This window comes from Cryptotermes secundus, unplaced genomic scaffold, assembly GCF_002891405.2.
Source record: "Cryptotermes secundus unplaced genomic scaffold, Csec_1.0 scaffold954, whole genome shotgun sequence".
NCBI classification, from domain to species: Eukaryota; Metazoa; Arthropoda; class Insecta; order Blattodea; family Kalotermitidae; genus Cryptotermes; species Cryptotermes secundus.
The window spans coordinates 109,628-130,836 of NW_019727792.1; the positions used below are offsets into that span (position 1 = coordinate 109,628).

The window sequence follows — 21,209 nt, forward strand, 5'->3', positions numbered from 1 at the left end:
AATTTCACGCACACTCTTTGTTCCTTCTGGTTGGCCATCTCACTAATCGCCAAAGGGTTGAAACAGGAACGCACACAACAGAGCACCACAGACAAACCACTTAACTCAGACTGACGCCAGCTCACTAACAGTCGCGGGAGACCCCCAGCTAACACCACCTAGCAGCACAACTCGTAACTACAAAGCATGCGTGCACAACAGGTTGGTTCCAGTTATTTTTGGGTCCCCCTTCGTATATACTGCATATATATTCAAGTCATAACATGTAAAATGTAAATATATTGCACACTGTACATTGTAAAAGACAGACCCATCCTCGTCAGAGAGGGAACCATACATCAACAAACCCGCGACTGTCGAGAGAAAAAATCTGGTCTTAAGTCCCAAACGGGTGCTGAACACCAAGATAGACTGGCCGACTGACCATCACTCACAACATAACTTTGACTTCAACTTCAAGTTAGTAAGTTGTGAGTGGTAAGTCTGTGAAGAGACGACATGGTCGGTGTTAGAAGCCGTTACCAGGGAACAGCCAGTGAATATACAGCAGACTGAAAAGACTTTGCATGTGGTGTAGTGATTCTAAAGTGTGGAAATTAGTGATAGTGTTATAGTTACTTACAGTTGTGACCTGTAAGTGGTCAATAAATCCAATCTCCCATCCAAAACCCTGTTGAGAATCACTCTAACATGTGATTCCATTGTTTCCAGTGACAATCGTGACTGTGACAAATATACAAAAGGTCTGACACATTTTGATCTTTGATAATTCAGAAAATAACTAAGATAGAAATAAAGCTTTAGCAATGATGGAAAAATCAACTCAAAAAGTTTATTTTCCTCTTTACAGGTCAGGAACATGTTCACAGCTGTCAGTGCAGTGTTCATTGTTGAGAAAATGTTGACTCTGCAAGAGAGCACACAAACAGGGGCGTGGTTTTGTGAAACAAAATTGGTGACACAAACGCAGAGGAACTTCAGAACACATTACCAGAAAGATCTTCCTTCTAGAAACAGTATCATAGACTGGAAAAAGAAATTTTTAGAAACAGGAAGTGTCCTCAGTAAGAAGAGTTCCGGACGTCCCAGCACAAGCAATGATGATGCTGAGCGTGTCCAAAAAGCATTTGCACGCAGTCCCAGGAAATCTTTGAGAACAGCAGCAAGAGAATTGAATATGCCACTTTCAACAGTACACTAGGTTCTACGGAAGAAATTACGGCTGCATGCTTATAAGATGCAACTTGTACAAGCTATTAAACCACATGATAAGCCTAAGAGAATGGATTTTGCAACAGATATGTTATGAAGAATAGAAGATGTTGAAAGATTTCTTACAACTATATTGTTCTCTGATGAAGCTTGCTTCCACACTTCTGGAACAGTCAATCGCCATAACATATGCATTTGGGGATCAGAGAACCCTCATGAATACCTTGAAATGGCAAGAGACTCCCCAAAAGTGAATGTGTGGTGTGCTCTTATGCATGATCGAGTCATTGGGCCTTTCTTTTTCGCGGAAAAGACAGTCACATCAGTCATTTACCTAGACATATTGAAGAATTTTGTAAGCGCTTCAGCCCGAAATCATTTTCCAACAAGACGGTGCGCCACCTCATTGGAGCACCATAGTTTGTGATGCTTTGGACAAACATTTTCCAGGAAGATGGATTGGACGAAGTGGTCCAATTTCTTGGCCCCCAAGATCACCTGACATAACTCCACTGGACTTTTTTCTCTGGGGATATGTCAAAGACACTATTTATAAGTTTCAGGCGAGAGACATCGATCAATTAAAAACCAGAGTAAAAGACGCAATAACCACTGTGGATGTCAGTATGCTTGCCCGAACCTGGCAGGAAATCGAATATTGTCTTGATATTTTACGTGCAACAAATGGAGCACATGTACAACTTTATTAACAATAAACACAAAATGTTTTGAGTTTCTCAATCCAACAATGTAACCAGTTTATTTCTATCTTTGTTATTTTCCAAATTATTAAGATCAAAATGTGTCAGACCTTTTGTAGATACCCTGTATTTAACAGTGCATATTCCACATATCCAAACCATAATTAAGAAATTTGTGTTACGCACGAACACTGCTTTGGTAGTGAGCAATACATTATCAGTTTCCTTTATCTTTCCATTTCACTGATGATTCAGTAAGAGTATAATAGTCTACACATATTTTGTCAACAGTTGAGCTTAATTCTTTTACATTTGTGACATGAATATATCTTCAAGGATGATTTCATAAAGGTCAATTTGGAACAAAATTACAGAGACATAATAATAAATATTCAAAGAGAATATTTTAAAGCAAATTTTTGTTCTTCCACATTAGTGTACATTTATTAGAGTTAGCTTTACAGTGTCCTTCTCTGTATAGTCACAGGATCGGAGTTCTAATGAAGTTCCCATTCAATTCAGGTTTCAATGCAAGACCAGCTTTCCTGCACAAATTTACATATGCATAAATGCACATGAACACGACGGATTCATGCGCATGCATGCATGCACGCACATCACAGAAGACTAAAAACATTACCCTTTTAGTTCTGTAGCATAAGTTTTAATAAGTCTGCTACCAAGCATAGTACACTGTAAGCCCCTAAATTTGAAAAATAACTAATTCATTTGAACATATAAAATTAGGTGCTAATTTTAGCATAATCCTGGTGTCCTTCAGTATGAGGAACAACAAGTATGTCCCATTAACTTGAATCTCTGAACAATCAACATGTACTTTCTGTTCTCATGTAAGTACAATGTTCTTCATAAGTATCTGCATCACAGCATTAGAAATGTTTAGTAGAAGTCACACATACCATAGTTAATAAGTCAGATAACAAAGGCAAACTAAAATACACCAAATATGTGGTTCTAAACCTGTGGCATCACAACAAAGACTCAAAATCTCAGTCTACCTTTGTACCTGTCAGAACACAACATGCTACTGAAAATATTTGACATTTGTGTAAACAAATATATACACATAGTTAAAAATAATAAATATATAACTACCTAATTTTAGTACTAATTCCAAAACAAAATTACAAATTATTATAATACACTTCATTTTTAAGAAGAAACTTTGAGATGTATCAATATTTTATCATTCCTTATCAATAAATAACCATACTACATTAACAGAAAATAAATGTGTGTATTCATATTCTGCATTCAGTAACCCAACACACATTCTAATAATGTGTAAAGACAGCTGACTCAGTGGTTTTCAAGATGCTCTGTGGAAAGAACAAGTGTAAATAATGATTCTCTAAAGGTCTGTTGGCAATGGCTGAGTCACCACACCAGTATTATGTTGGACAGTTTCTATTGTCTGTATGACAACCAATCACCTGAGGATAAGCATAAAACAAAACCCTCAAAATGCTATGTATATAAAATATAATTCAGACAATGGACAATATCCAACATAATACTGAAACAAAAGCTGAATATGATAATTAGTGTTTCATGAGCTTCAACTGTTCACTAGGGTTTGTATTCCTGCTCACAACAGGTGGACTTGCACAGCAACAGCAGTTAGATCAGGGTTCCCAAACTCTTTGAAAGAGTTATATGTATAACCAGAATGACAGATTTTTGCAACCCCTGAATGCAAAAGGCATAAGCAGAATACATTTAAATCTGGAAATCTTTGTCAAAAGTTGGAAGTGGCTGGTCTATCTTAGATGATCATTATGCTATGAAAGAATCACAGAATGATAATGAAGGCTGTGTACCATGCTTTGGAAAGTTCCACCTGCATTCATAATCACCATATCTTATTTTTACCATCATTATCACCACCATAATCATAATCTTATATCATTTTAAAATTGTTTAATTATTCCAATATTTAAGAACTTACAGTTTATGGGAATGTATGATTTATAAGTGGTTTCTTTTATTGCTAGTGGGGTGGGACTAAGTGCCTTGTACTGCAGCCACTTCTGGCCTATTGTACCAGCCCCAGATGATAGGTGAGGGTGATTGTGGAGCAATTGGTGAAATGAACATTGGCAGGGGAAACCGATGTACTTGGAGGAAACCTGCCCCAGCGCCACTTTGTCCACCACAAATCCCACTTGACCAGACCCGGGATCAAACCCTGGCCACCATGGTAGGAAGCCAGCGACTAACCGCTTGAACTATGGCATGGCCTTATAAGTGGTTTAGTCATATTTATTTCCCTTTTTTCCACTGTTCTGATTATTCTAATAGGAATCTTATAAATTACAATGTTGGTAATTCTGGTTTTGGCACAAAGCATACACAAGTTCCACATTCAATCTTTCACCCCAAAAGACCCCAGATTACAAATTAGTTTCACATCTGCACAGTATATGCAGTGTGAAAGAAAATTAAGGGATTTCCATTTTACATGAAAAGTATTTAAAATATTTGTTTTCTAAACCTTTCTGGTACTTTACACTGGTGCTGAAATAAGATTATTCCTGCTACCTGCACTCAATATCACATAATTTCATATTCCAGCATCTATATTTGTGACAGACATGCACGGCATATCATTAGGACCAAATTTCAACCATCCCAGAAATGAGAGCACCATCCAGTCTTCCCTCAGGGCAATATTATAATCTCTGAACACTGAAAACTTTTCCAGTTTTGTTGAAATTCATGGCACACTGTTGTGTTACTGCTGTCTCCAAGTTGTCTTCCTGAATAACAACAAACGTAAATGCTAAAGTAGTTACTATAGGATTCTGACGATGGTGTATAACACACTGATATGTTGGGTTTTTGGACTTTATCCATCGTCCTGGTTTTTAAGATAACAAATAAAAACACGACGTTTCGGAAACTGGATCTGTTTCCGTCCTCAGGTGAAGGAAAACACCTATTCAGTTGGGTGCTTGAGGCTAGCTCTTTCTAAGGGACCCAACTGAATAGGTGTTTTCCTTCACCTGAGGACGGAAACAGACCCAGTTTCCGAAACGTCGTGTTTTTATTTGTTATCTTAAAAACCAGGACGATGGATAAAGTCCAAAAACCCAACATATCAGTAAATGCTAAAATTCACAATTCTGGCTCTGTCAGATGAATGCAGCATGAAATGTTCCATGTCTTATCATTTCATTCAAGACCAACAACAACAAAAATGGTACAAAGACTTTCCACATATATTCTCATATATGACTGACCTTTACGTTACCTTGGAAGGAAACTGATTGTTGCTTAGTAGACCACTGTTAGCTGCTGAATGCCAAACAATAATGACCATTAAAGCCAGTTTTGATAAAATCAACATTTCAAGCTTGGGCCACTAGCACATGTACCATTATTTTCATGGATATACCACAGATGCTGTTTTATTTAGGGAGATAGCCTTTGTAAACTACTGAAATATAATGAAGAGGGATTGGGGCCATTTTGAGAAAATCATTTTGTGCTCTAAGGCCCATGCAAAGAGGACCTGTTTTTTGATATGGAATGTTCATATTCATTGGGCACCAGATAAAATAATGAATACTGAATACAGATAAATTCATCAAACCATTCAGATGCCAGTGAGGCGCACATCCATATACTATATATACACACACATGCATACCAAAACCACTCCTTTGTAATCATAAGGGCTCAAAACAAGTAAATCCACCAAAATCTTGAGACTAATTTTTTCATGATCACAACACTTGCTCACAAATAGCAGTAAGGCTGCCAGCCTTATGAGCCAACCACCCTTTACACCCAAGAAGAATCATGATACTCATTTCTGTTAGAGGCTGAGTTGACACCAGGGCCACAGTGCAGCTGGAAGGATTAAGTCAACAGAAAAAATCCAATGACCTCATCAGGAATCGAACCCACGATCTTCCAGTTTGTAGCATAGTGTTCCAACCAACTATATTACCATACACTTGAACCTCTCATAACACTAACATATTTTTAGTGATGTGCAAGATTTGGCCACTCTTCTTATAAGATTTAGCACGTATTCAGTGTATGACCATAACTGGACAACAATTACTCTGGAACTGTTGTTAACAACCCTTTTACATAAGACATATAATGGAAAGAAGTTAATCAGTTATGGATTACCTAACAATTACAGAAATTTGATCAGTCATTCTTTGCTAAAAGTAACACAAAAATTTGTCATTCCAGTTTTTGTCAGGTAAAGTATTTGCACAAACTTTCTCATATCCATGAATGTGTCAACTGTGACATAGTACATGTAACATGTGGCCAATTCTATATTATTTGATGTCATACTTTGCACAAATGATCATACAAAACTAACCGCAATGACATTCTTTAACTTGTTAAGTTTGCACTGCAAGATTATTGCTCTAATTATTCACCCTGGCTTCTGCCAAAGTAGCCCATAAAGTCCAGTCAAATTGATTCAAGCATGACTCACGAAGATGCTATACGCAAACCCTCAACTTCACCCATCTCAACCCTTGTGGTGTAACAGACGTATATAACAATTCTATGCAAGACATATGCGCAAGCCTTTGCAGCACAGCAGTAAGTCAGACTCAGCTTGACTGCATTTGATATCCCAGCAGCCTAAGCACTGCTCTTAACACTGATGTGCATCCAGCTTAAACTCATTAGTGATACGCAGGGTACTAGAAACATTTTAAGAAATGCTTAATCTAACAATGCCAAGTTTATTTTAGCAATTACATTTTTTAAATGTATTCATCCTTTTATATTATGCACTGAATATTCTCTTGGACAAGCTCTAGAAACAATGCTATTGTTGAACATTCCTGCATATATTACATCTTTGGGATTTGAGAAATGATGATCTTCCCTCAGCATTGGAAACAAAGAGCTCAAAAGTTGCCATGATCCCAAATATGGATTGCAGGTGAAACAGATGAGTAGATGCGCTGGAGTGTCCTGCAAGAAAATTATTGTGATATTTGTTTTGTGTGAGGAATCTTTGTCATGGAACAACAGCAATGTTCTGGGACACCTCCCTTGAAGTTTTCCAGTTACCTGGGTCAGGCAAACTGTTGGCTACCACTGTGCAATAACAGTATGTTCCACCTTGATAATGGAGGCTGCAGGTTCCTCCTCAACACTGGTACCCAACTACTAAACTACATGGAATCACATCTCAAAAGACAATAACAGTAAGGTGAACCCCTTATTCAAGTACCTTTTAAAAGGGGAGCAGCAGATTTGAACACTAAGCTAAGAAAAATATTAAATCGAGCAAATTCAGCACTGAACGTATTGGCTTCGGATCACTGGAATTTGATGTAAAATGAGTGGAAAACCTCTGAGGAATATTAAATGGGGATTCCACTGTAGATTGGGTTTTAAATACAGGGCTACTATAAATGATTCGTTTTTAAAACGCTATATTTTCCAAAGTATTATACATACAAATATGATTGATATATAAAAAGAACCGTAAACTCACCAAGTTTGTATTGTTTGCACCAGTTCGCAGCATGAATTCAGTGCCTTTACAAAATGGCGACAAAGCAAGAAAAAGAGTTTTTGTTTGTTGGAATATGCGAGATGTTCGTCTGTTATAGCAGTGCAACGCGCATTCAAAAGAGTACGGAAAAGAACCGCCATGTAAACAAAGCATTTTTCGGTGGTATCAGCAATGTTCGTCACTACCTAAACAATGAACTTCGGCATCGCTCAATTGGGCGCGTTGGTGAGGATGACGTAACTCTGTTCACTTGGCCCCCCAGATCACCTGATCCAACACCTTGTGATTTCTTCCTTTGGGGTACATTAAGGATCGTGTTTACATACCCCCACTGCCAAGAACACTAGTAGAGCTGAGGAAACGCATCGATGCTGCAGTGATGACCATTGACAGGATGATGCTACAAAATGTGTGGAACGAGCTCGACTACTGCCTGTATGTGTGTCGTGTGACCCAAGGGACACACATAGAACATTTGTAGAGTGTGAAGAAAACTTGGTGAGTTTATGATTCTTTTTATATATCAATCATATTTGTACGTGTAATGCTTTGGAAAATATAGCGTTTTGAAAACGAATGAATCATTTATAGCAGCCCTGTACAACAGTAACAATAGAAATGTTTCTTCAGAAGAAAGAAGCCACTGTCATCTTTCTAATATCTTAGACTTGTCACTTTCAAGATGGGAAAGGGCAAAACTGGGGGAAGGCACCATCATCAATCCTCTAATGGCTGCATAGTATTTTAGTATTTTGTTTGAGGATCAAACTGGTACATCTGGGTCTCTCTGCCCACAACAATGTCAAGAATTGGGCAAGAGTCTCCAATCTAATAAGTAAGAACTGTGCACTGAAGTTACATATCTGGATCCATCCACTTTGCCAGCTAAATTCTGTATCATAAAAATGTTTCAACCGGTTCATGTAGCACAGACAGAATTGAATTATAGATTAATAACAAAACACTGTTATAAATTTGTATGTAACCTTTCTTAAAAATAAATGTAATAAATTATTATACCTCTGACCATTGCTAGGAACTGTGTTCTTGTGGGGAAATCAAATTTATAGAAGAATACTGCAAATTATCTAGCACAAATTTACTGAGCAACTTTATCAAAAATTAACTTTACAAATGAATGTCACACTTCATGACTATACAGGAATGAAAAATATTGTACAATGTGTCTTACATTGTTTTTACCAAGATGTCACTGAAGTACTGTGGTACAATGTTTTAATGTAAAAATACAAAAAATATGAAAATAAAAATGCATTTCTGATCTGCAAAAATATATATACAGAACTTCAGTACAGTACTTACTGTTCTTGACATCATAGCTACTAGGAAAACACTCTTCACTCTTCAGAATATATCTTAAAACTAAAATTAATAAAAACTCTGCAGTTTTAGTCCACAAGCAAACTATACCAACCGAGCAACTCCCGCTTGTCGGTGAAGTTAGTGCCAACCCTCAAACAGCAGCCAACTTCTTCTGGGACCCACCATTGTCCTGGGTACATTTCTTCGGATATTGGGGGTGCCTTACAGCTAGATGCTGGTCCCCATATCAGCCCTCCAGTGCTCCAACAGTTTCCACCACAACCCCTTCTTTAGGCATTTCTTGATGCTCCTCCACAGCCTCTTTTTCTTCTGGGTTTCACTCCAAATCCATGGCATTTACTTCTTCCTGATTGGTTCCCCACCACGGCTTCCATTTTCTCTAGCTGGGAGTCCATCCTACCCATCATCCTTTCATGATGGGCATCTAACTTGGTCATCATTTCTTCTTTCAGAAACTCTTGGCTGGCTCCCATTTCTGCTTTCAGGTGTTCTTGGCTGGTTCCTCTCAGGTGGTTCTCATTTCCTCTGTGTTGGTTCTTATTTCAGTCATCAGGAGTGTCATATTTGTTCAACTTCCATAGTGTGGCAGTGTAAGGATCCAATGAAGTTTCCAGTACAACTATTTGTGACACCAGTTGTCACATTTATGACTGCGACTACAGACAGGGTTTGGATTGGTAACTGAATTTAATGAATGCTCACAGACCGTAACTACAAGGAACTGTACCACTATCACTAATTATATTTTAAACTTTCATCAAATTAAACATTTTTGTGGAGAATGGCTATTATTGAGTTTATCAAAGAATTAGTAAGTCTCACTACACATCCCATCCCCTGTAATCAGTCAGAGTTATCTAAAGATCTACTGTATATTGCTACTGCTTATCAACAGAAAATTTCTTATGCCTTTCTTGACTTTCTTCAATTTCAATTTTACCAGATATATTTACAAATTTTGGTAAATATGTATTTTGTACAATTACCATGTTAGTTTGCATTTTACAGAAGCTATTACCTTAACAGAAGTTTCTTATTTTTCAAAGACCTATCACCACACGGGCTACAATATTAGCAACATCATGATTCAGATGTGCATGCACCTGCCATTTCAATAGTACTGGCAACAGGAAATTAAAAAGTACAAAGGCTAATATCCCCAATAGCACATCTGCATCATGTTTCAAGCGAATTAGTTTCTTCCAGTTATTAGAAGTGGACAAATATGCATACTGACATATACATGCACAAAATGTATGTAGGTAGGCTGAAAAGTAATGCTCGTAGAGCGCGAACGAAATGACCTTCAGAAACGCGCCAGGTGGCATGTGGAAGTAACATTCCCCCTCAATACGCATGCGCAAGTTTGAGGTCGTTGCGTTCATCCAGTGTATTTCGAGAAGCGGAAGTATGGAGACGTGTTCTAGTGCTATGTCAACGCGAGTTAAACAGCATGCTGTTATCGAATTTTTAACTGCTGAAAAAGTGACTCCTACTGAGATTCATCATCGTTTAAAGGCTGTTTATGGTGACGAGGCTGTTGATAGGTCTACTGTAAATCGATGGGTAATAAAATTTCGCGGTTGCGAGCCTGGAAAAGCCATAATTGTTGATGAAACATGCAGCGGACGTCCGATCACTGCCACAGACGACAATCATCACAAACTCGTCGACGATTTGATTCAAAATGACCAGTGAATCACTCAAAAGCGTATCGCAAACCATATTGGAATATCCAAGGAACGTGTCGGCTTCATTATTGAACAATTGGGATACCATAAAATCTGTGCACGATGGGTACCACGCCATCTCACAGAAGAGAACAAACAGCATCGATTGGAATGCTGTGAGCAACTTTTGCAGCACTTCTGTGACGAAGGAGACGACTTTCTTTTGAATATTGTGATGGGGGACGAGTTATGGGTCCATTGTTATGACCCGGAAGAGAAAACACGGCGCTGAATATCGACAGCCATCTTCTCCTCAGGCGAAAAAGTTCAAAACACAACCATCCGCCAAAAAACTTCTTTTGACTGTGTTTTGGGATGCTTACCGAGTTTATGTGACCGATTTTGTGGAATGAGGGGCAACGGTAAATTCTTCTCAGTACATACAGACTCTAAAACACCTCCGGCGTCGAGTTTGTCGTGTTAGAGGCAGCCTGGCGCCAATAATCTTGCAACATGACAACGCTCGTCCACACACCTCGCGCGCGACTGAAGAGGCTCTGCGAAACCTGAAGTTAGAACCGATTCCACACCCTCCTTATTCCCCTGATCTTGCGCTTTGCGATTTTTATTTTTTTTCCTCTACTCAAGAGAGACCTCAAGAGTAATCATTACACCTCACGCGATGAGGTGAAGGCAGCTGTCAAGTCCTGGATTCGAGAAAAGTTGGAAGAATTTTTCAGTGACGGAATGAAAAACTTGTTACGCATTGGGAGAAATGTGTTAGCCTTAACGGTGACTATGTTGAAAAATAAATATATGCTTTTGAAACTTAAGAACTGTATTTTAATGTACTTTATGCCCGATCTTACTATTTGTTTCTGTTCGCGCTCTACAAGCATGTGTGCATTACTTTTCAGCCTACCCACATAATATTCATACAGATATGATGACACAATTTCCACTATGGAAAGTGCAAAATTCCAGTGAGATGAAACATATAAACCGGACTCACAAGGAAGGGAGCAAGATACTTACTTACACTGACTGAAGGGCAATCATTAAATATTTCATCCAGAAAGTAATTTTCAGTCAAGTAGTAAAGGCAGTTATAATGACTGCTTTCCTCATACTCTTCATTATGCATCATGCACACATTACTCAATTCATATCTCAGCATGTATTCCTTACTTGCTGTCACTGCCACATAATCTAGTAGCAGAAGACAGGATATCAAACCCAAGACACAACTCAACCTTGGCTGGGACATACCCGAGTTAGTCAACTACAAAACCTTCAGGAAACATGATCAATCTGTGCTTGCAGATGCTACACAGAACCTGCAAATTGATGCTTAAGATGGATAATCAAGTTTAAATTACAAATGAATGGTACTGATACATCTGTACTTGAACTCAACAAATATACACACTTATGAATGAGTTTCTTATTTTATTAGCAATTAGGACTAATTCCATATTCCCAATAATCAGATATGCTCTAACCAATAAGCTGTTAGAACAATGATCACTCTTTACCAACCAAGCAGCATGTTTAAGGGGCACTTTGAATTTTAATGTGTGTTAATTTTCACACAATTTGGATCTATATTTGGAATTACATTTCATATATTATTGGCACTTTCTCCTACACTACGTTATTTTACTGTTTAAAGTTCACATATTAGTAAAAAATGTTTAATTTATAGTACCTTCACTTTGGTCTTATTTTCTCATACATAAACTGCTGATTTTTGTCCGCCATGCCTCCATCCTTGGTTGTTAGAGTTCTCTTCTTGGCATAATGAAATTGCTCCAAAGCGTATACATATAGTTCATTTTCCATTTTCCAAACATGAGACTTCTGGATCTGGGCTACAGTTTCTGGCAAAGGATCAACTTTCTGTGATGTACGACGCAAGTGTGACCTATTACCTGACATACATAACATGAAACAGTTAGAGATAATTCATATTTAGAGTAAAATCTGTGAAGCAAAGTTAATGCAAAACTAACCAATAAAATGTTTTAGGAAGGTCTGCAGACAAATCATGGATGGTGAAATAACTGTCTTGATGGATTAAGCCACTAACCATCACAACACTACCATCCCTTCTTCTCTTAAAAGGACACCCTGAATATCAGTCCAATACTGAATTTTTAAATTTTTTCCAAAACTTTGCAACCTGCCATCTATTTGTTCTCCAAATGTCATTATTAATACATAAAGGAGTTCAAGGATTATTTTTCACACTTTACACCAGAACTTGCTGTTCTCTAAAGATACCAGTTCGTAAATCACAACCTATACTACAGAGCTGATCTGGACACTGTGGAAAAGAGAAAAAAAATCTCTTCCCCTTCTGCAAATTTAACCCCAGCTGCCCAGCCCATAGCCTGTACTATTTGACTTTGAATATTCATAATTTCATAGCAGTCATGAACATGACATGAAGTGATATATTTTTTTTCCACTAACTCCCAGGAGTCCAAGACATACAGAAACCTTGCATACATGAAAGGAAGTACACAGACATTATAAACACCTATAGTACAATGAAAATTCTGAAACTATAATGAAGGTCTTTGATCACTACTACATAATGGTTCACTTGATGTTCTCCATAATGGAAATCCTGACTAAGAACATTTCACTGGATTCCCTCCCAATTTTTTCACAGGATTCAGCATTATCATCCCAAGTGAGATCCCAGAACTGAATAACATCCAGCAAGAAGAATACAAGAAATGCTTCAATGTCACAATTGGCAGGAACCATTATGATCATGAGTAGAATACTTTGAATGAGATAAATCTGACTAACTGGTATGACTTTTAGACATTGCCTCGAAATACAAAGAGAGAAAGAAAAAGAAAAAGGGATGCACTATGTCTCAAACTACAGGGCTATTATAAATGACCTGACTGGCAGTGCATTTTCAAAGAATCACAGATACAAACATGAAATGAACTGACAACAGCAAGAAAACTCATTTAGTTTTCAATGGCAACACTGTGATATATCTCCCCTTAGTGGCACTCTGATCGCTACCTCAAGTCCAAAAGGCACAATGTTGCTTGTGGTCTCATGATATGAGATAAGTGAAGAGTTCAGCGACACTTCCTATGTCCCCTGACCTTACTCCATGGGACGTCTACCTATGGGAACATATGAGGGACTAGACACACCAACCACCAATGCCACAGTCCCCTCAAGAGCTTCAAGAGTGAATTTCAAAAGCCACAACCAATATCAATGAGTTGTACTTGTGGCATATATGGAAAGAATTTGAATACCACACCGACGTTTGCAGAGTAATGGAGCATGTATCAGACAGGTCTAGACAAATTTTACGAGTTTTCGTGCTGTTTTCAAGTTCTTTCACATTTGTAACCGTACCCATTTAAAAAATTCATCAATATCTGATCACCCAAATCATTTACAATAGCCCTGTATTATGATGCTCCCTTGCATATTTGAGTTATGGTGAAGAAAATTCGGCATGGTAGAGAGTAGGGGAAAAACTGCACTAACTTGTCTCATAGTGTAATGATGCTCCATGAAAGAAACTAGGTAAAGCCACTTCAAGCAGCTTGATAAAGTCACCAAGCTCTTCAGTAACTCCTACCAGAAAGTAGTGATTAACCAGATTCTTCTTTGCTTCTGCAAGAGCCCACTCATTCCCCGGAATCCTTCAAAGAGAATAATTTATTAATCATATAAAACAACAGTCCTCATCCTTTCCCTGTCATATGTCAATATAGTATAACTAGCAAATTGAATATGTTCCAGTAGTCAAAAGTCAATATATTAACACATTCTGTTTTATCCTGCATATATATTGTGGTGTATAGACCTGTTGCTATGCAAAGACCAAGAAACAAACAAGACAATAACTGTTGCTAGGCAGCAGCCAGTGCACCAATGGACTGGCTGGATAATGATCAAGTAGGAACCCCAACAGACACACATGCAACAATAGAAGAGCTGTTTTCTGTTGGTCCATGCCAAGGGGTTATAAGCAAGACAAAGTTTAGAGCTTAGCTGAGTTACGGGATATATGCCTGATGGTAAGGATATAAGTGGAGGACAGTGTTCAGACAACTAGTGAAGACATAAAAGACTTTATGTGTACTGCAGTTACAATGACCTTCAGAATGTATAAACCAGTGAGGCTGTTAGAGTTACTTCCAGTTATATGATCTGTAATTGGTCAGTAAGTCCCATTATCAATCCAAATTCCATCTAGAGTCACTCATACACATGACAATATAACTGGGCTGCAGAAATTCTTAACATAGGATGTAACTGTAAAGGGTTAAAGTTCTCCAAATTTTCACACTTTCCCACAGAAAAAAGGGATACTGTGAGATTATACTTTCACTGCGTAAAAAATTTCTCCTCTATAATTATCATACATGCATCATACTTTTAAATTTTAAGATTTAATTTGCAATACTAACATAAAAACATTCTGATATGCAGATGACCCTCTAACACATTAAAGCGAATAAACTCTGCTAATAGCAACTCAGCTGGCAACCTATACATATTCTGTGAGCAATAAGTACCAGTGACCATTATGGCCAGCTGACATAAAGTCAACCATAATCAGTAAATGCTATCTAGTTTTGAATGTCTCTGTTTCCAACCCTGCAAACCTCTGCACAAAATAGTAAGCGGAAAGTAAACAATGTATCAATAAAATGCATTTCATAAGATTTTATGAAACTTACCAACATATGTCATACAAAATATTGTCAAAGGAATATGACACAAATGTTCAGGAACTGAAAAATGAAGAAAGTTTTTGCTAGGATGGTGCTAAACTGCAGCTTATGCTGCAATATCAACAAGGCAATTTCTGGTTCAAAAATGGGCCCTTCTGTATAAAGTAATTCCAGGAACTTTCTAGCTATACCTCATGCCTGATGGATAAAACATGTATTGAGAAATAGCTTCAATTATGCAAGATGAAAAAAGACAGAATAATAATATAAAAATTAAACTCAGATAAATGATTTATGAGGATCTCCTCTGGACTGAACTGACCCAGTTTCAATATGAACTGAAACACAGATTACTAAACCATATGTAAAGCTGAAGACACTTTCAACATGTCCAGTAATGCTTATATTCAGATGTACACCAGTTATAAAGCTCTACAGTACATAATAAATAAGATTTTAAGCTTTCAGTCAGCAAATACAATTAAAATTTTCATGGGTAGTTGGCAGTATCAAGATGAAACAGGATATAAATCCATTCTACCTGGTCACGTTTGTATATGGTAAGTCTAGTGTCATTTCAATTTACATACCAGGTCTTTCAAGACTTTTTAAAAATCTCAAATATACAAACATATATAACATAATTCTTCCAGACTGCAGCTGAAAACAGAGGCACTTAACTTTATGTTCTACAGCAGTTCCTTCACCAATGACCTTCAAAGGCATAACCTTCATACCCGCTCAGTCCTAAAGTCACTGACTGGCCAGGCAGACTCATGGGCATTATAAAGGTATCTTATGCTTTTCCTTCCTTACCAGAATAAGGAAAATGGATTACAAACAACTCTTATCAGATATAAAATTTAAAAATGGGAGTGATGAGCATAAAAATATCCCCTAGTCATCAAGATAGGGATCAGCGGAGGGCTCTTGTGAACACGGTAATGAACCTTCGGGTCCCATAAAATGCTGGGAAATTCTTGAATAGCTGCAGAATTGGCGGCTTCTCCAGAAGGGCTCAGCACCATGAGTGAGTGAGTAAGTAAGTCATCAACATGATTTCATTTATTTCGAACACTTAATTTACACACAGTTAACCCCAAATTAATTTTACAATCTTAGACGTACGGAAATGAATGTTATGTTCATGCATATATTAAACTGTGTTGAATCCTCTTATATTATTCTGTTACCATAGAAGTGATACATCTGATGGTAATATACATACCAACATTCAGCAGCATGACCACAGAAGAATGGTATCTGGAGCCACATGTTCTCCGGATCACAGTCAGCTTGACGTAACTTCACACATTCATCAAATGACTGTATACAAAGAAATGTTATATCACATTCACAACACACATATGGCTGTAAAAGTAAAGGTCAATTCAAAATAAAGAATGTTTTCACACACTTTACAGTCTCACAATATAATATTTATTGGAGGAAAGCACAGTGAAGTTTTAATTTGTCACACATTTGGAACCTAGAACAGAATAAAATACTCAACATACATGACTGATTATAACAGGTTTTCTCAACCTTTTTAACATAGCTCAGTATATTACAGCCTCTCTTATGTGTCAAACTCTTTATACTTTCTATGCCCAATCCTTCCAGCCACATTTTGGCCCTGGGGTCAACTCAACCTCTAACAAGAATGAGTACCAAGAATCTTCCTGAGGGTAAAGGGCGGCCGGCGCACAACACTGACAACCTCATCGCCATCTGTGAGCCAACTGTCTAGAATATTTGGGAGTGTCAACGTCTCACAAACCTATGGGCCTCCATGGCCTGTTACAAGGATAGCTTTAGCATTTTACACTTTTAACATAGTCTGAAACAGTTTAAAAAAAAAGGAAGCAAGAAAGAAGACTTACACACTTCTACTTTGAAAACTTTCCCGTTAAAGACAGAATAGCAAACTCTAAAGTACCTACTGTAAACAACAAATGTTGAGATTTAAATATTTTCTTTATCTAATTTTAAAAACTACTCATGTCCTACACCAAATACTGTAATGGGCTACATGCGAGTTACCTCAGACCATTCACTCAGAATCAGTGAATGACTTAATCACACAACCATTTCTTGCAGGACTTAATTGTTACACATTCAGGTGGTGCAAACGTGCTGACATTCACTGCAACAGTGCCACCAACTTTCTAGCAGCTAACCCCAACAACTATGAAGTACCAGTAAGCATCAGACTCAAGTCACAGGAACAGCTACAGAACAAGGCAAAATGTTGCACTTCATACCACAGAGATCACTGGTTTATCGGAGTCCAGTGTGAAATTCATGAAATTACATTTTAGATGATCATAGAGGATCGCTGGTTCAGCAATACCAAAGCATGAGCAGCTATGCATGATAGTAACACAAAGTGCAAGCAGCCTCCGTAGTCTAGGGGTAACGTTCCCACCTTGTGACTCAAGGTACATGGGTTCAAACCCGGCGGAGGTCGTGGAATTTTTAAGGGCGGAAAAATTCAGGGAACAAGTCCTCTGGTAGGGACTTTAAGCCGTGGGTCTCGTGTCGTAAATTTACGGCACATAAAAGATCCTCATGTCTCTAGGAGACGTCTGAGCAAAATTAGGCAAGTTTCCAGCCCAAGTAGTTTCCAATGCCTCTGGTAGATGGGAGAAGTATCGAGGTACCGAGGATCGACCTCGTTGGCTGAACGGGGCTNCTCTCATCCACTGGCACTAACATCAATCCCTTGAATCTTACTGTTGTACCACCCATCCACTTTCCAGTTGGAGATTCACAAACTTCAATCCTGAACCTAACTTGGGTTTATGGAACAAAATAAGCCTTCCCACTGGCAATTCAGCATATGATTCTCTGGAGAAAATGGTCTAATGAATATACATGTGAGTTGCAACAAAAGGATAAAGTATAAAACTACGAGTACATTCCTTTCAATCATCTGCAGATAATTACAAGACAGCATGAGCTTTAATACAAGAAGTGTACCATTACTCCCAGCTCATTGCATATCAACATACCAAGATTCTTCTGCAATGACATAAAAAAGTGAGGGAACTGGCTGCAGCATAGAGGGAGTTAACAGATATGACTCAGACATGTCTCAACGAGCGCAATCATGGCACACTATTCTGGGATATCTGAGTTCTACATGCCTGGGAAACAGAAATTAAATCAACCTGGAAAGGTCCAAGCAGTCAGTCACCCTGACAAACAGTTTCAATACAAAGAACTTGTAAGCAGGTGCTCTAGAGCAAGGATCTATGTACCTGATGATGGCCAAAACAGGCCAAAACATGTGGTGCATGCAAACATATGGTGTGTCTATGTCAGAACTGTGTTGACTGAATAATAACAAACATTGTATTACACACAATACGACACAACAATATAAAACCTTCAATCTAATTTCATTATGGGAGTTTAAGCAAACAATTAAATATTTATAAATTCAGGAAATATGAGGCCAGACATTGTGGTTCTGTGAGTGTGAAACTTGGTCTCTGACATTAAGGGAGGAACACAGACTGAGGGTGAGAACAGTGTGTTGAGGAGAATATTTGAACCAAAGAGAGATGAAGTGACAAGAGGTTTGAGAAAAATGTATGAGGGACTTCACAACTTGTTCTCTTCACCAAGCACAACTAGAATGACCAAGTCAAGGAGGTTGAAATGGGCATGGTATGTAGCACAAATGGGGTAGAAGAGGAATGCATATATGACATTGGTGGGAGAGCCAGAAGGAAAGAAACCACTAGGAAAACCAAGACATAAGTGGGTGAATAATATTAAAATTGTTCTTAGAGATAAGATGGAGAGGTATGGACTGGATCAGTCTAGTCTGGCTCAGGACAGAGACCAGTGGAGGGCTCTTGTGAACACGGTAATGAACCTACAGGTCCCATAAATAGCTGGGGATTTCTTGAGTAGCTACACAACTGGTAGCTTCTCAGGGGTTCATCTCCATGAGGTTGGTTGGTTGGTTAGTTAGTTAGTTAGGTGGTTAGTGTGGCTAGTCATTGGTATTACACGTATCACAGGCATTCAACTTGCCATCCTAAGAACATTTAATGTAAGGTAATTAACAAAGAGCCAGTAACTCAGTGGTTTAATGGGACTCTCATTCAGCCAAAACAGGAAACTATTCACACTGAATCATTCATATATAATTTCAACTCAAATTACTCACAAGAAGAAATTAACTAATTTATGCAACTAATAAAAATGAATCTGAATTTAGAGCAGAATGCAAATTACCATTTAAATACTCATATATCCAGTTTAATCCCTGACATATGTTGTTAAAACTCTAACACGTTTAATCATACAAAATAATCTTCAGGGGAGGTGCACCATATTAAACAGAATCTTTACAGTCATATATACAAAAATAAAAAATTTAAAACAGCTGAGTAACAAACTTCTTATAAAAGGCTAAAACTAGTATTATGTTAAAATTCATATATACAGACCATAGCTAATGTAATTCATTTCGTTACAGTATCTCATTCTAAGTTATCAATTGCTGTCTCACGCTCATTTTTTGGATGCCAAAAAGGTGGAGCTCTGCCATTTTGATGTGGTTCTTGGTAGATCACATCAAAAGAGCAGACCTCCACACACATTTCGCAGAGGTGCTGGAAATATGCATAAAAATATGGACAACTTCCATGTGATCGAGGCAGGTTTTCTTTGTGATTTGTTGGCCTACAGGCTTGTCGATTGTGATGTGGATCCAAATACATGCCGAAAAATATGATGCAAGAAGTGTGTTCTCAATCCGACTGGACTAACCAAAACATCTGTGGCAGGCTCTCAAATAATCTTCTAGTATAAAGGAAATTATTATAGTGCAGGTTCAGTATTTTGTTCCTATGTATATCATTGTTGGGAACAATAATTATGACAGCATAAAGCAGTGAAAACAGCACCAGAACTGCATAGATTGAGTCTACCTATGTCTATGCCCCTTTCCAGCCTGCATGTAACATTTAAATAAGCACAGCCATACAAAGGTCTGAACCCTTTCCTTGTGCGCACAGCTGAACCTTCACTTTAAATTTGATGTTAAGGAAGAGGACACAAATCTTTGTTCTCATTATATACATTAAACTAACTATGCAACTTCTGGTTCATGACTCATCATACATACCATCTTATTACCATGTTTTCTTCTAATCAGATGTGGTCTAAAGTTGTCTCCATGGCGAAGGAAGTAGTAGTAAGAGACAAGCCTGTCCAGTGGTTTTCGAATCAAGTTAATGTACAGGGGGCGTTGACTCACTCCAAACCTTGTAAGAAAATCTTAACTAAAGAAACTATAACAACAAAACTGATCTAGTGATCTTAGACTTAAATTAAAATTCTCTAAATACTCAGGCATTCTAATTCTGTAAGCAACAATATTTTCACTTGCATAATGTTCTACAAAAGAAAGAAACAGGATTATGTAGGCCTGCAATACAACTTACTGAGCAAAATCAACAAAAGCCAGATGTCCATGATATAGTGCCGGCTTCATTGCATTCCAGTGAGATACATTCCATACAAACTGAAACTGCAAACAATGACAATTAGAATAGTAGAAATAATTTACATCTCAAGTACACATTTATGAGGTCAGACAATAAAGTTCCCAAACTCGCTGTGTTTTTCATGGCAGCAGTGGACAGAAAGTTCAGTATGGTTTGACGACGCTTGCATATCAGCATTTCACAGCTGTGTTGTTGTTGATCAATGGCAGTCTCTTCCTGAGTAGTGTCTATTACTGTCTGAGTGCGTTTTGGTGCACTGTCATGAGAATGTTGGAGCCTGAATTAGAGCAGTATCTGTGAGGGAGTTTTTGGCTAGTAAACAAATAACAGTGCTGGAACACCCTCACTACTCACTGGATCTATCCCCCAATGACTCTTTTCTGTTCCTGGAGATAAAGGAAACATTGAGAGGAAGGCATTTTAAAGACATTGATGAAAACAAGAGAAACATGATTGCAGCCCTGAAGGCCATTCCACAAAACCAGTTCCAAAATTCTTTC

The 21,209-nt window shown here is 37.9% G+C and overlaps 2 protein-coding genes across 5 annotated transcripts in view; one reads left to right on the top strand and one right to left on the bottom strand.

The window, feature by feature from the left end:
- Positions 1–2,223, top strand: part of LOC111865025 — a 4,842-nt gene extending 2,619 nt beyond the window's left edge. Inside the window, exon 2 of the mRNA XM_033751655.1 lies at positions 851–2,223. Within this exon, the coding sequence (XP_033607546.1) occupies positions 851–1,201 (351 nt within the window). The 3' untranslated portion in view covers positions 1,202–2,223. The remainder of the gene's footprint in view (positions 1–850) is intronic.
- Positions 2,224–2,315: 92 nt separating this feature from the next.
- Positions 2,316–21,209, bottom strand: part of LOC111865024 (heparin sulfate O-sulfotransferase) — a 28,029-nt gene continuing 9,135 nt past the window's right edge. For 2 of the 4 annotated variants that reach the window (XM_023852727.2, XM_023852724.2), the window contains exons 4-9: positions 20,647–20,732; positions 20,328–20,466; positions 16,410–16,507; positions 13,986–14,143; positions 12,163–12,385; positions 6,636–6,890 (exon numbers count right to left, since the gene is read on the bottom strand). In XM_023852727.2, the coding sequence (XP_023708495.1) occupies positions 12,165–12,385; positions 13,986–14,143; positions 16,410–16,507; positions 20,328–20,466; positions 20,647–20,732 (702 nt within the window). In that variant the 3' untranslated portion in view covers positions 6,636–6,890; positions 12,163–12,164. Of the gene's footprint in view, positions 2,459–6,635; positions 6,891–11,489; positions 11,664–12,162; positions 12,386–13,985; positions 14,144–16,409; positions 16,508–20,327; positions 20,467–20,646; positions 20,733–21,209 lie in introns of those variants that run through there. The other 2 variants (XR_002842884.2, XM_023852725.2) reach the window with 2 other exon arrangements.